Raw genomic sequence first — 13,969 nt, forward strand, 5'->3', positions numbered from 1 at the left:
CAAGTGTACATTCAGTATACTACTTCCATTGGTTTATTTACAAGCTTACAAACATGTGGTCTTTCTAAAGTGGTCAATTAGCAAATGAAAAAGTATACTTTTACACTTGATATGGATGTTATAAACAATTGTGGTACATACATAAAATGCTTTACTTTGGTGTTAAGGGTTGTAGTTACTGTACAGTAGTAAAACTCATATACAAGAGAGTTGAAAATAACTTTTACCGTAACCCTAAAATCTTGAATACTGATGTTGTGGTAATTTGATTCTGAAAAAAAGACTTCTGCCTAGATCAAGCTGGAAAGTGTCTCTGCTATATTAAAGCAATTCAGAAAAATGTATTACTTCTATATCTAGAGTAATACAATTGGAGGATTCAGAAAATAAGCAAAGTTTTTCAAAACATGTATCCTTAAATGTGGTCATCAGGTTGGTAAAAATAATTATAATAATTAGTTCTTGTATCGCTTGGACCTCTGCAAATATCATCAACACAGAATGGGATAGGTTATCCTGGCAAACTTGAGACTTGCCACATCAGAAGACAAGGGTGGGCAACACCATGAACAGGGATGAGTGGGTGTACCAATAACGTCACCTCTATAACTATGTCATTGTCACTATCCTGCCTAGTGGTAAAGACAGCAAACAGACAGTCTTGACAAAGCCTGTTGATCTGAACAAGTGAAACATTACCAGTACTAGTAAGTAATAAGATCTTCAAACCTTTGGTTGTGTTACAAGAACTAATTATTACTGTTACACAGTAACTTTCAAATCTTATCGCTGACAGTACTTTTCTGTAAAACTGATATAAATCATTGTAGATACAATCTCTGACACTATCAAACTTTATCACAGTCTCAGAATTACCCCTTTATTTACCTCTCTCATCTTCTTCAGTCTTGCTTCTCTCTTTGCAAAGAAAGATCTTGAAGCTTCTTGGTCTTTCAGAAATCTTCTCTTTAATCTCAAGATTTCTTTGTCTGCTTGGCTGCTACTATCTGCTTTAAAATGTTGATAATGGAATGTTGTTTAACAGCGAAATATAAAATGGGACATTTATGGTCTAATTTATACAAAAAAAATGATAAAATTTTAGTTACTATCAGTAATGTATTCTTAATCCAAGTTGACTGTATTCAACATTTTTTAACTTTTGCTTACAGTCTTTTTAGTTTCAGATTTAGCATCCCGTTAACAGACAGTGGGACACCTGGTAAAATTTGCAGATATTTCTTATTTCTTGTAAAATAAATGAATCAGATGATTTGGGTTCAGAATTCAAAAATGACTGTGGTAGTCAGGTTGATTGCAACAACTTTTTCAGACAACTTTGCATCATGTGACACCTGGAAATATTTTGAACCAAAGAAATATTGTTTTACTTAAGAACGGGTTGACAAATTAAGATGAAGCACTTAGCACATTATCTTCTTTCTAGTGAACAAGGTATGAGTACAAAATGTACGTCAGTCACATCAACCAATTGGACGACACATAAAGGGACAATCGCACAATGTCACACAAACTCAATAAACAAACTTTGTTTGTTTTATAGGAGAGGAAGGGGGTCTGGCGTCAATGTTATTGCTGAACTTCATTTTCGCACTTCTAACCAAATTTCAAAAACTTTCATGCCTTCAATGATAACAGGTTCTGTGTTTACTACAGAGATGTTGATATCAAGTAAATTATACTTTACTACTAATGTGATATACAGTGCTGGGTTTCAGACAGTGTTACCACCATGTTTTTACATTGCATCGCTTGTAGTGGTGTGACCACTACAATTTTCATCATGGTCTACATCATATATTAAAGTATCGATGTCGCACTTGTGAATTTTTGTTAGGGGGGGGGGGGGGTTTGTCCTAAGTTTGTGCGACATTGTGCGATAGTCCCTAAATTCATTCATCAGTCATGCATGCCATAATTATTTTTCATATTTCTGACATCATTTTCATTCAAAGTCATCCAAACCGACTAAGTATACAATGACTATACCTTCAGCACTATCAGTCTGGTCTTTACCACCACCCATTTTATCTTTACCAAATCCTGGTCCTACAGGTCTGCCTGGTTTCTTAGTCAGTGTTTTCTTTTTAGATGTCCCCACAGTGAACAACAGAGATGACTGGGTTTCAGTGCCAGAAGTGGCCGAGAATTCAGCAAACGTGTCCTGACTACCTGTCAACCAATTGTAGGCACTCTTCCTGCTGGCTGCAGCATCTACAGGTTTAATACAGAGAGGAAAGACACAATATTGTGAAATTAGTCATTTGACATTACAACGTGAATGTTTTATCTGTCATTTGGAAATGATGGAGATGTTGCCCCAAAGGCGTTTTGGAATGAACCTGTGGGGATGTAGTCCATGATAGACCGTCCTCACATGTTGGTCAACACAAGACATCTTATAGTCTAACTGCAATGCTGGAAGAACAGTATTCTGTCAATTCCCAATTTAAAATGAAGTATTACAATGCATGACTTATTATTTGATATTAAGTTCTAAAGGAGTTGTACAGTGATGTATGTATTCATCTGCTGTTATGAAAGATGTTGCAGTGAACTGTTCTACATCTTGCATAGCTTGGACTCTATATACACCTACCTACATCCTGTGTTGCCGTGAACTCTTGTACATCTTGCATGGTCCTGACTGTAGATACACTTACCTACATCCTGTGTTGCAGTGAACTGTTGTCCATCTTTCATGGTCCTGACTACAAATACACTTACCTTCATCCTGTGTTGCAGTGAACTGTTGTACATCTTGCATGGTCCTGACTGTAGATACACTTACCTACATCCTGTGTTGCAGTGAACTGTTGTACATCTTGCGTAGCTCTGACTTGGTGAGACATATTGTCGCCAACACTCTGTGATGACATTCCAGTAGGTGACTGAGTAGCCTGAGTGTCTACAAACATAGGTGTAGAGATGGCTGCATGACGACGCTGCCAGGAATGGTCTACCCTATAGTCCTAAACCAGAAAACAGAAATTATAATCATGGCAATAAAAGGAGTTAAAATTGAAGGTTAACAATGTATTTCTTCAAACACTAATTCTCTTACTAGTTACCTGATGATTTTACTTTATGCCATCTAATGAACTGAAATATCATCAAAAATGTCTTTGTTGTCATAGTTTCTGTGTATCATGATCAAAATAAATGATTGTACTCAGAAATCTTAGTAAGGTATATCAATAGTCAGTCAGTGCTCAATTCACACTTGTACCAAATTACTACATTTTCACAACTTTTCCTAACTCTAAAAGTGTACTACTTACTTCAAATTTACACTCAGATAGTGGATGTTCAAAGACTTCTCTCTTGTAATCTGGACTTTTAGACGTCATTTCTAGAAGCAGACTGGTGGAGTAACTGAGGAAGTTGTTCTCAGTACTACTAGAGTACATACAGCCTAACATAGAAACCATTCTGTCCAGGGTACCAGTTGGTAAACGTGTCTCGTGACTCCAGAAATTACTAACGCGAAGACGTAGGTAAGACTCGTCATCGGATAAACCCTGTAGAAGGCACTCTTTGGTCATACTCAGGATTTCAGCAGCTGTGTCTGATTCCTCTTCCCTGTAAAAGTGATATTAAATAATCTCCAAACAAGTAATGACACACTTTATTCATTTAGGCCAACCTCCGCACCCCATCCCACCCCGCCCCTATATGAACATTCAAAAGTATGACATTGACACATCTATATGTGGTGTAAACCATGCAAAAATTGTAGCAGTCACACCACCACAATTGATGCTATGTAAAAAATATAGTATTTGGGTTGTCGGTGGACGAGTGGTTAAACCACTTGCCTCTTACCACTGCGGTCGGGGTTCGAACCCCCATTCAGGGTTCGATTAAATTTACGTAAGTAAGTTTAACTCTACCGAACAACGCAGGTTTTCCCCGGGTACTCCGGTTTCCTCCTGCATTAACACTGAACCCACGAGGGATGGTCCTCACTGGACTTCTTGGGAGACAAGTGTTATATGCTTAAAGAACTATCCAGTATAAATAAAGATTATTATTATTATTATAGTACACACATTCAAGTACTAATGGAAAACTCGGCACGGTATATCACATTAATTTAGTAATAAACTTTAATCAACTTACTTGTAATTATCATAAATCCACATTAGAATATCATACATAGTTTCTCTACATACAGGACTAGGGTTGGTGATAACAGCTGTCACTCCAGGCATTAAGTACAACAGTTCCGCCTCTTTTAGTTTCTTCAACATTTCATTGACAATCTTCAAAGACATATGTTGTATGGACTCATCTCTGTAATAAGAGTAAAGATCACGGCTGTATCAGAAATTGCTACACTTACATTATTCGTTCTTGTACTACACACCAAAATATAGTACTAAATTTTATATTTCCTTCAGAGATTACACTGAATTAAAAACCCTATATGCATGTACTATAATATTAGCAGTCATGTTTTTACTTTGTACACTATAGGTTATATGTTTGGCTCAAATGAAGGTGTACCGTAACAGCTGTAATTCTCAATTTCATGCATACCAAGTTTACCAAGAATTTGGAAGTCTCAATGCATATCAAGTACCAATTACAAGGGTTGTAATAAAGACATACTAAAGTGGTCTCCATCTTGTGCTTCGAGAGCCAGGTTTTGGATGTCCCATGCTAATGTTTCAAGTCTCAAGCTGACTAACTAAGGGGTCTTAATGTCAAGCAAACACTGTAAGGTCTTAATATCAAGCATAAAGTTAGGAGTTTTATTACAAGGTACAAACTAAGAGTGTCAAGTACAGACTAAAGAGTCTTACAATCAAACATAAATTAAGGGGTCTTACAATCAAACATAAACTAAGGAGTCCTACAATCAAAGATAATTAAATTAAGGAGTCTTACCTGTGTCTGAGCAGTTCCAGTATTCCTTTGTTCTTCATTTCAAGGAAGACATTGTCAGTATGATCAACTCTACTTAGAAGGACCTCCAAGGCATTACTTTTAGGTTGACCATGCAGCTTTGGTAACATAAAGAACAGCTTGTTCACAAACCTATCAACAATGGAAATGCAGAACTAAAGATTTCAGACGTGACGTTTCAACAAAACAATTGTTTTGAGTATGTTGCTTAAATTGATAGATATGTGGTCATGTCTTGTCATTTATGTTTTAAGCATTTTAAGAATCTTACACATCCAAAGTAAAACAGCCTAAATCTACTCCATAATGTTGGGTAAAAGATGAAAGCTAAATATACAGACAATTCAACCAGTCTTAGGCTGAGAATATCAACACAAGATATACATTTGTATCAAGCTCAGGACTTACGGTTTGGGTTAGGTTATGGATGGGAACATGGTTATCACCCCCCAACCCCCAACCCCCATCCGCTATCCATCCCTGACAACCTGATTTCTAATTTGTATTGTCAACTACAAATAACCACTGTACATCCTATACTTAGTTTATTCACATTTCCAATTTAGCAAAATGAAACAGTAGATAATTACAAGAATTATCCAAGTTGTCAACTTGTAAATCTTTGCAACCATGCATGAAGTCACTAATACCTTTGAGATACACAGAATTATGATTGAAAAACAAACAAGGCAGCAGTGAAGAAATCCTACCTGTCAGCAAATGATGGGTAGTGTAACTGTATTTTGTAAATATCTGTAATAAACACTTCAGGTCTTGAGGCATGCAGCACGGCTATTTCTTTCTCGACTACATTATGGAAAGTACCCTCTGTAACCTTGGTGATAAAACACATATCAAACAATGTAGTGTCTGTCTTTTCTAAATTTGCACTCTGTAAAGCAGTGATGTGCATGTGACCTATGTAGAATGTCACTTTTGTGCCAGGTTTGAAAGAAATTGGTGATTGCATGTCAGCAATATGGCTGCACCAGGAAGTATGTATGGCAGTATGCCAAGAGCAAATTGTATTAATTTAGCCTTTCCCCCTCAAGCACTTCCCGAAGGGGGCTAAATATGCATCAAGAATAGAAACTATTTCAACCATATCTTTTCATGAATACAGTAATTTTAGATACTAATGATTTGTTTCAATTTTTTTGCCAAAAGTTTTACTGTACAGAGATAATTCATTAATCTCCTGATTTCCGTTCTGATGGTTAACATTTCTATCACAATCAGATATCACGATGTTAAAAGTGGCCATATGGATGAGGATTTGGTATTTATTTTAGATTTTTAATTTATGAAACAATTTTATCATGGCTTCCTACTTGAAAAATCAACGTCAAACATCATATGCTAAGTCCTTGATTGTAAGTTAAAAGATTTATAAGTGTGTTAAAATGTTTGTTATTGTATGTACAATAACAATTTTTTTTTTTTACACATTTGAAAACTTTTTTGCAATGTATTGAGTTACAAACACAGACTAAAGACTTACTTTTTCTTTGTCTGCCATGTACTTCATAATCATCCCTACAACCTCAGCTGCTGCAGCATATACATCTTTGTACTTGAATGCCAAGTTAGTACTGAGTGTAGTGTAGAATCTAGAATAGACATTTGAATGCCAAGTTAGTACTGAGTGTAGTATAGAACCTAGAATAGACATTTGAATGCCAAGTTTATAGTACTGAGTGTAGTGTAGAACCTAGAATAGACATTTGAATGACAAGTTAGTACTGAGTGTAGTGTAGAACCTAGAATAGACATTTGAATGCCAAGTTAGTACTGAGTGTAGTGTAGAACCTAGAATAGACATTTGAATACCAAGTTAGTACCGAGTGTAGTATAGAACCTAGAATAGACATTTGAATACCAAGTTAGTACCGAGTGTAGTGTAGAACCTAGAATAGACATTTGAATGCCAACTTAGTACTGCGTGTAGTGTAGAACCTAGAATAGACATTTGAATGCCAAGTTAATACTAAGTGTTTTGTAGTATGTGCAATTTATTTATTAATTATTCTAAATTAAAAATAATTCCAGAAAATGTTGAAACCATTACAAACTATCACTGTGACAAATGTTTTAAGATAGATAATTTTAATTAATAACATACGTTAATAAATATTTAATTGTATAAATAGTCAAGGGTACTTGTATATTGAATAAAAAAGATACGCACCTGATTTTATCAATTCCACATGATTCTCTGTACGGTGGTAGTTTATTGGCAAGAATCACACCCAGTAACTGAATACCAGTGGAATTCTCTTTACCCTTGGCATCATCTTTGCATGAGAAATATTCAAAGATAACCCTGTAAAATAAATGCAAATACTTGATCAAAGTTTACTGATTTTTACAGTCACCATTACATTATAAAATCACAAAATAATAGCTGCCATACATATAGAAACTATAGAACATTATATAAAACACACGTGTTAGAGAGTATGTAATTTTTTTCCTATCAAATTTATTGGTGAACGATTTTCAAAAAGCCTTTTAACCAAATTATGGAACATACCATGAAGGTTAATGAGTAAAAAAAAAAAAAATAAAAAGCAAAAATTCTCAAATGAACATGCATCTCATCCTTAAATGGTTTATTTCAGTCAGACTAAATGTAGCTATAAATTGCAATTGTGCTATTAAAGTGCAGCATGTGTAGTTTATTATTGATTTCTGAGTGGTTATATCAAACAGAACTGGTGAATGGTACACCCCATAACACCAAAGTAAAGTGTTTTTGGAAAGTGAATGTACCACGATCATTTATAGCACCCATTTATAACTTTCATATCAAGTGTAAAAGTATACTGTTTCATTTGCTAATTGAACACATTAGAAAGGCCACATGCTACTATTGCTAGGCTTGTAAATAAACCAATTGAAACAGTATACTTTTACACTTGATATGAATGTTATAAATGAGTGTTACTGTAGCATATAGAGAAAGTGCTTTACTTCAGTGTTACAACTTTGTATTACAAATCCACTGTAACTAACAAACATACCTGGATGGGACTTCAATACAATCTTTCCACAGTTCTACCACGGTCTTTACCAACTCCAGATTATTACGAAGTACCTGTCTATTGTTATGGTGTGTATTATGCATCAAGAATTCCATCACTCGACTTGCTAACATCCTCTCTCCTTCCTGTATTATTAAATAGAAATATTAGCTTAGAGTCGATATCTGAGAATGTCATATATCTGACTGAGTATTAAAATAAATGCATATTTGAGCAAGACCTGAATTTTTTTAGAAAACAACATTCAGGGAGTTGTAATGCCTTGAAGTATGACGAGCTGAATATCAATGTATATATGGGTATAACACTATATGCAGACTCCATGAATGATTAAGGAGAGCCTGATTATTCATTTCACTAGTCTTACTTTTACTGGTTTTCTCCATTTCTTATCTATTTGAACATTACACTCTCCCCTCCCATATTATACACTACAATGTCTTACCTGTGATGTGGCCACTGTACCCCAAATCAAAATGGCTACTATATCTTACCTGTCGTGTGGCCATTGTACCCCAAATCAAAATGGCTACCATATCTTACCTGTGGTGTGGCCACTGTACCCCAAATCAAAATGGCTACCATATCTTACCTGTGGTGTGGCCACTGTACCCCACATCAACATGGCTACCATAGCATCTCTAACCATGTAATGTATACCTTCACCACCAGTCTTTCCACCAATAATCCATTCCATGATTGGCGTGAACCAAAACCTTGCATACGGACGGAAAACCTACAACAAATAGCAGTGAATTTTCCAACTTTATTCTTACACACATCGTGTCATGGAATACTTTAAATTAGCAGTCAATTTTAGGCAAATATACAGATATTGCATTATTCAATATACAGATTCTATGACAACAAATTGGTGAAGATTTCATTTTACATCTATCAGCTGGTAGAAAATCCCTGACATTGGAATTTATCATTCACAGATTTACATAGATAAATGTCACGAATGTACGAATAAAAACAAACAAACAAACAAACAAACAATTTTTACATATTTCATTTCTTACCTCCTCTGTATTGGTGATCAGTTTAATAATAAACAATTTGACATTTGTGTGTGTAGAGGAACTTGACAACTTCTTATGTAGTGATGACATCCATCCTGGCATCTCAGTTGGTTTGGTTCCCTGTATGACACCACACCAAGAAGCATGACATACATTGTACATATATACAAATACACCTTCAGTTGTTTACACTTCAATGTATTTATTACAACAGGATAAAAAAATTGTTCAAGGTTTCAGCTCTAGTCAGTTTCTATCGAATCAGGTACATAACGTACGTGCTGGTAACTTACTAGCTGACGCAATGCCATGTCCAATGTTATATTTTGCTTACGTAAAAAATAAAAAGACTGTACCTTTTCCACCTGTGGTGTGATTTTATTTCTATTCATGTGTTTAAGCAGTGCTGTCATAGTGGCCATACATTCATGTTGATTTAATTCATCCATTTCCATCTCAAGGTAATCTCCTTTAATTATGGCTGATGGTTCCTAGTAAAGTAATCAAACAAATACCAATATCACAAATACGACTATCGTTTTGTTTTGGTAAATAAGGTGTCATTTAGTACTCTTAGTAGTGGCTGCTTGGAAGAGGGACATACATAAAAAAAGTGTTCCATTAATCAACCAATTCCCATCAGTATAGAAAGCAAGATGGGTGGACAGGAGATAACTATCTTCACAGTATAGGTTAGGTGTTACTTGCACAGCTAGACTGTGACTTGCAGGTATATTCTTTGGGGGTGGTGTACATTTGTACCGAAGCCTCAAATTTTGGGTGATACAGGTCTCACAGTTGCAGTCTATGATTGTAAGGGGAGAGGGGGCACCTACCCTTGGTGAGTCTGGTCTCACTAATGCAGACTGTGTTGGGGAAGGGGGGGGGGGGGGTGGTGGTGTACATTTATACCTAGCCTCAAAGCCTGGGTGATACAGGGCTCATGGTTGCAGTCTATGACTCTAAGGGGAGAGGGGGCACCTACCCTTGGTGAGTCTGATCTCACTAATGCAGACTTTATTGGGGAGGGGTGTACATTTGTATCTAGCCTCAAAGTATGGGTGATACAGGGCTCATGGTTGCAGTCTATGACTCTAAGGGGAGAGGGGGCACCTACCCTTGGTGAGTCTGGTCTCACTAATGCAGACTGTACACTGGATGATGATGACGCTCTATCTCTTTCAATAGTACTGGCAAAGGCTCCACTATTCAAATCAAACTGACTGATTGCCTCACTGAGACTACTGTCAGCTAGATACTGTGATGACAAGTATCGTACTCCTGAAATAAATCAATACACCAATATTTCAAATTCAATACTTTGTTTTCACCCACAACTTTAATATTCATTATCTGTAATCATTTATCTTCAGTACTGAAATCTGAATTTATTTGTTGTGTATTTATTCGTATCTTTTCAATGAAAAAGGAGTGTTTTCCATTTTGAGAAGGAAACAGCTTTTTTTCTCATATTACTATGTGTGTATTGAGAGTATTATACAAAGTGAAGCAGTTGAGATAAAAACAAAGTAAATGGGAAGCACACCTGTGGTGGTGCCATACACACTGTAACCATAATCCTCAGAATCTTCATCTCTATTGGCATCCCTAACTTCTTTACGAATTGCAACAAATTTCTTCTTTCTTTGCATGGGAGATTCCAGTTCAATCTCAAAGCGGTACGGTTTGTCTTGGTCCACAAAGTTGTCCAGACAAAACTGGCCCTACAAACATTCAAATAGTTGACACCAGTATTAGTTAATTATGAAAATGCAACACAAACAAATGGCCTTGCCTAGCCTGTATTATACCGATACAGAATATCTGTCATGTCATTGTATTTAGAACGGTACAGTCATGTGACTTCCGACAACTATTGACAGAAGTATGGCTTTGATAGTTTGAAAGGGGCATTTGAGGTTCATGACTTTGCCATGATATAATTGTCATCAAGCCAGGTTATAATGGTTATACATCATAATCAAACCTGTATCAAATAGCTTTGAAGACAGTTGAAGACTATTTACATTACATATTAAATGATTGAATACTTTGTTCCTGATCCCATGGACATAAGACCACTCTTCTTAGTCCACTGGCAAAGCCAAATTGTCATTATTTCATATCTGCTTGGACAAAGTAGCATAGCTGTGAATTCAGAAAATGTTCCAATCCCACTTTCATGATGTACTTTCAATGATATACATAAGACTTATAACTACTCACTGTTACAGAGCTGACTGTGGACCATCTAGATAATATCTTTGAAATGATTTCTACAAGGAAGTTTTGTACTGTTGTTTTGAAAACATGAAGTCCAGTTTTATGGCTGAAATCTATCCAAGACAATTACTGTAACTGTTACAATAGTCTGACTAGTAACACCAGGGCTTCCACACAGTTACCTGTCTGTGGCTGTAACTGACATCACAGTAAGTGATCACCTACCTTAGCTAGGTTTTCTGAAAATAAAAAGCCATTGTAAAACTTGATTTCATTCTGTGTACTTGATATGACAGCAATCAAAGTATTGTAAGCTGCACAGTGATATTGACGTCTTAACTCAACTAGGACTGTCTCTCCACGAATGTCTTCACCCTTAGATGCATGAGCTGCCCTGTAAACATATGATGATGGTTGTATATATATCAGATAGGTATTACTCAGTGTTTTTTTAAAGGTGGTAAGTAGGTAAAATCTACCGCGGTTCCCATATCATTTTTACCGAGGTTCTTCACCAAATTTTGATAGATTCTATGGGAAACACAGCCAGTTTAACCTCTTTACCCCTTTCTGTTACCCGGGTTCAGCAACCTTAGCAAAAGCACTGATTGATTTAGGGAAGTACTATGCATTTTGCAGATGAAAATACCAAACGATATTCATCAACTTTTGTAGACCAAATGGACTACAAAGGCTACCACATACAAGTAGTTCAACTTTGTAAATAGCACGAGCTCTTGTTCTATTCTGGTCAATGATCTCCATCAGAATGATAAATGCCATAGTTACAGGTGACCTCTAGGTGGCGGTATAACTGACAAGCTACTCTATTTCTGTTGATCTTAGGGTTTATATATCTACACATTCCCTTATTTTAGGTAGTATAAACTATAAATCAAGAAATGTGTGATTGCTGGTTTCTGATATCGTCATAGGGATTAAGATCTGGCAATAATTTTTAAGGATATGATACTGCAGTTGCTTACCTCGTTAGATTGGTTGTCATTTCTTTGCCACTTTTCACTGAGTCTTTACAGTAAATCTTGTTAATTTGAGAGTCTGTTGTGTTGAGTTCTTCCTTTGTTAGTCTGGAGTAAATAACTTCCATTAACTCCAAACAACCGATCTTTGAGATCAGCTGTGTTTCAAATGCACTCTCTGGAACCTATGTGAGAGTAGGTGGTTAATATATATAGTTGTGAGAAAAGGTATGACAATGTCAAATTATTAAATTTTATTGTGTGCATGCCAAGTTGGATGAAGGGATGGATGGGTTTGTGTGTGTGTGTGTGTGTGTGTGTGTGTGTGTGTGTGTGTGTGTGTGTGTGTGTGTGTGTGTGTGTGTGTGTGTTGTGTGTGTTTGTGAGTGTGTTTGTTTGTGTGTGTTTGTCTGTCTGTCTGTCTGTCTGTATGTCTGTGTCTGTCTGTCTGTCTGACTGACTGATTGACTGACTGACTGACTGAATGAGTCTACTTGCAACTAAGAGAAATGGGTTACTTATAGACACGATTTGTCACAGTGTAGTATTACCATGTTATTACTTGATTTGGAGGAAGGGAGGGACGGCTGTGGGTTAAGTTACAAAAACTGAAAACCTAAAGTTACTATAACAAAATTATGTACAAGAATGACACTTCATTTTTCTAAATATTCAAATATTTCATAAATGAATGTTTATTGAGCTTTTTACAAAATAAGTTACTTATTATAATTACTGTCAGCCAAACCAAATTTATCATAGATTTAAAGGGTATATGCACATAGCTGAAATTGACATACATGGACTGAGGTTGTTTTATATGTAAAACAGGTTGCATTTTTGGGCAGACAACAGTAAAGTAAGCGAAGCCCTGTCTTGACACTTATTTGTATATCTACTGACATTTCCTTTAAAACACCCTGACAGTTCCAGTGACACTATGACAGACCAGGAGGACTCATGACATCATTTACCCTCTTCCTCTTACCTTAGTCTGCTTGGCTTCAATACATGCCATGATTTCAGTCACATGACTAAGACAGAACTCCTTCAAAGCTGATGTCTCTGTTAGTCTCAGTAAAGATAATCCAACTCTTTCTAGAGCAGCACGACGTATGTCATTAGGATAGCTGTTATCTTTGATGAAAATATTGTATGCTACTTCAATGGCATTCTTCTGCCTGTCCACTGGTAGACTATAGTCAAAAGACAATGAAACCATCTTGGGATGTTATTGCGATACTTAGGTACAGGTATAGTGTATGTACTGAATAAGACAAATGTTATAATTCAATATTCTGAAATTATTGTAAGTCACTATTTATCAACAACTCTCTTTCTACAGTTCTAGTCATCTAAGTTGTACTTTTATCATGCTGTAAGTAAGAAGAGTGTCATTCAGTTTGACTCTACCGAACAACGTAGGTTTTCCCCCGGGTACTCTGGTTTCCTCCTGCATAAACACTGAACCCATGAGGGATGGCCCTCACTGGACTTCTTGGGAGACAAGTGTTTATATGCTTACAGAACTATCCAGTATAAATAAAGATTATTATTATTATTATTATTATTTATACTGATTTGCCTCAATGCTTACACTGACATATCTTCTACAAATATCACTGTATCATCCACCAATTTGACATTTTCAAAAAGTAATCAAGAAATAAAGTGACCTTGACAACTTCACTCTTGATGAATTCTCATTTGATGGCATGCATTCAAACTATTCAAAGTCAAGTCAATGTTGGTTAAAACAACACCC

General features: G+C 36.0%; 1 protein-coding gene across 1 annotated transcript in view; it reads right to left on the bottom strand.

The window, feature by feature from the left end:
* Nucleotides 1–13,969, bottom strand: part of LOC144435101 (DNA-dependent protein kinase catalytic subunit-like) — a 68,814-nt gene that overhangs the window by 23,795 nt on the left and 31,050 nt on the right. Inside the window, exons 43-60 of the mRNA XM_078123660.1 lie at nt 13,193–13,400; nt 12,211–12,389; nt 11,450–11,618; nt 10,548–10,725; nt 10,119–10,282; nt 9,358–9,492; nt 9,002–9,121; nt 8,569–8,712; nt 7,956–8,101; nt 7,121–7,255; nt 6,434–6,542; nt 5,643–5,767; nt 4,915–5,064; nt 4,144–4,317; nt 3,303–3,603; nt 2,813–2,993; nt 2,011–2,235; nt 889–1,007 (exon numbers count right to left, since the gene is read on the bottom strand). Coding sequence (XP_077979786.1) covers nt 889–1,007; nt 2,011–2,235; nt 2,813–2,993; nt 3,303–3,603; nt 4,144–4,317; nt 4,915–5,064; nt 5,643–5,767; nt 6,434–6,542; nt 7,121–7,255; nt 7,956–8,101; nt 8,569–8,712; nt 9,002–9,121; nt 9,358–9,492; nt 10,119–10,282; nt 10,548–10,725; nt 11,450–11,618; nt 12,211–12,389; nt 13,193–13,400 — 2,962 coding nt within the window. The remainder of the gene's footprint in view (nt 1–888; nt 1,008–2,010; nt 2,236–2,812; nt 2,994–3,302; nt 3,604–4,143; nt 4,318–4,914; nt 5,065–5,642; nt 5,768–6,433; nt 6,543–7,120; nt 7,256–7,955; nt 8,102–8,568; nt 8,713–9,001; nt 9,122–9,357; nt 9,493–10,118; nt 10,283–10,547; nt 10,726–11,449; nt 11,619–12,210; nt 12,390–13,192; nt 13,401–13,969) is intronic.

Source organism: Glandiceps talaboti, chromosome 5, assembly GCF_964340395.1.
Source record: "Glandiceps talaboti chromosome 5, keGlaTala1.1, whole genome shotgun sequence".
In the NCBI taxonomy this organism is placed as follows: domain Eukaryota; kingdom Metazoa; phylum Hemichordata; class Enteropneusta; family Spengelidae; genus Glandiceps; species Glandiceps talaboti.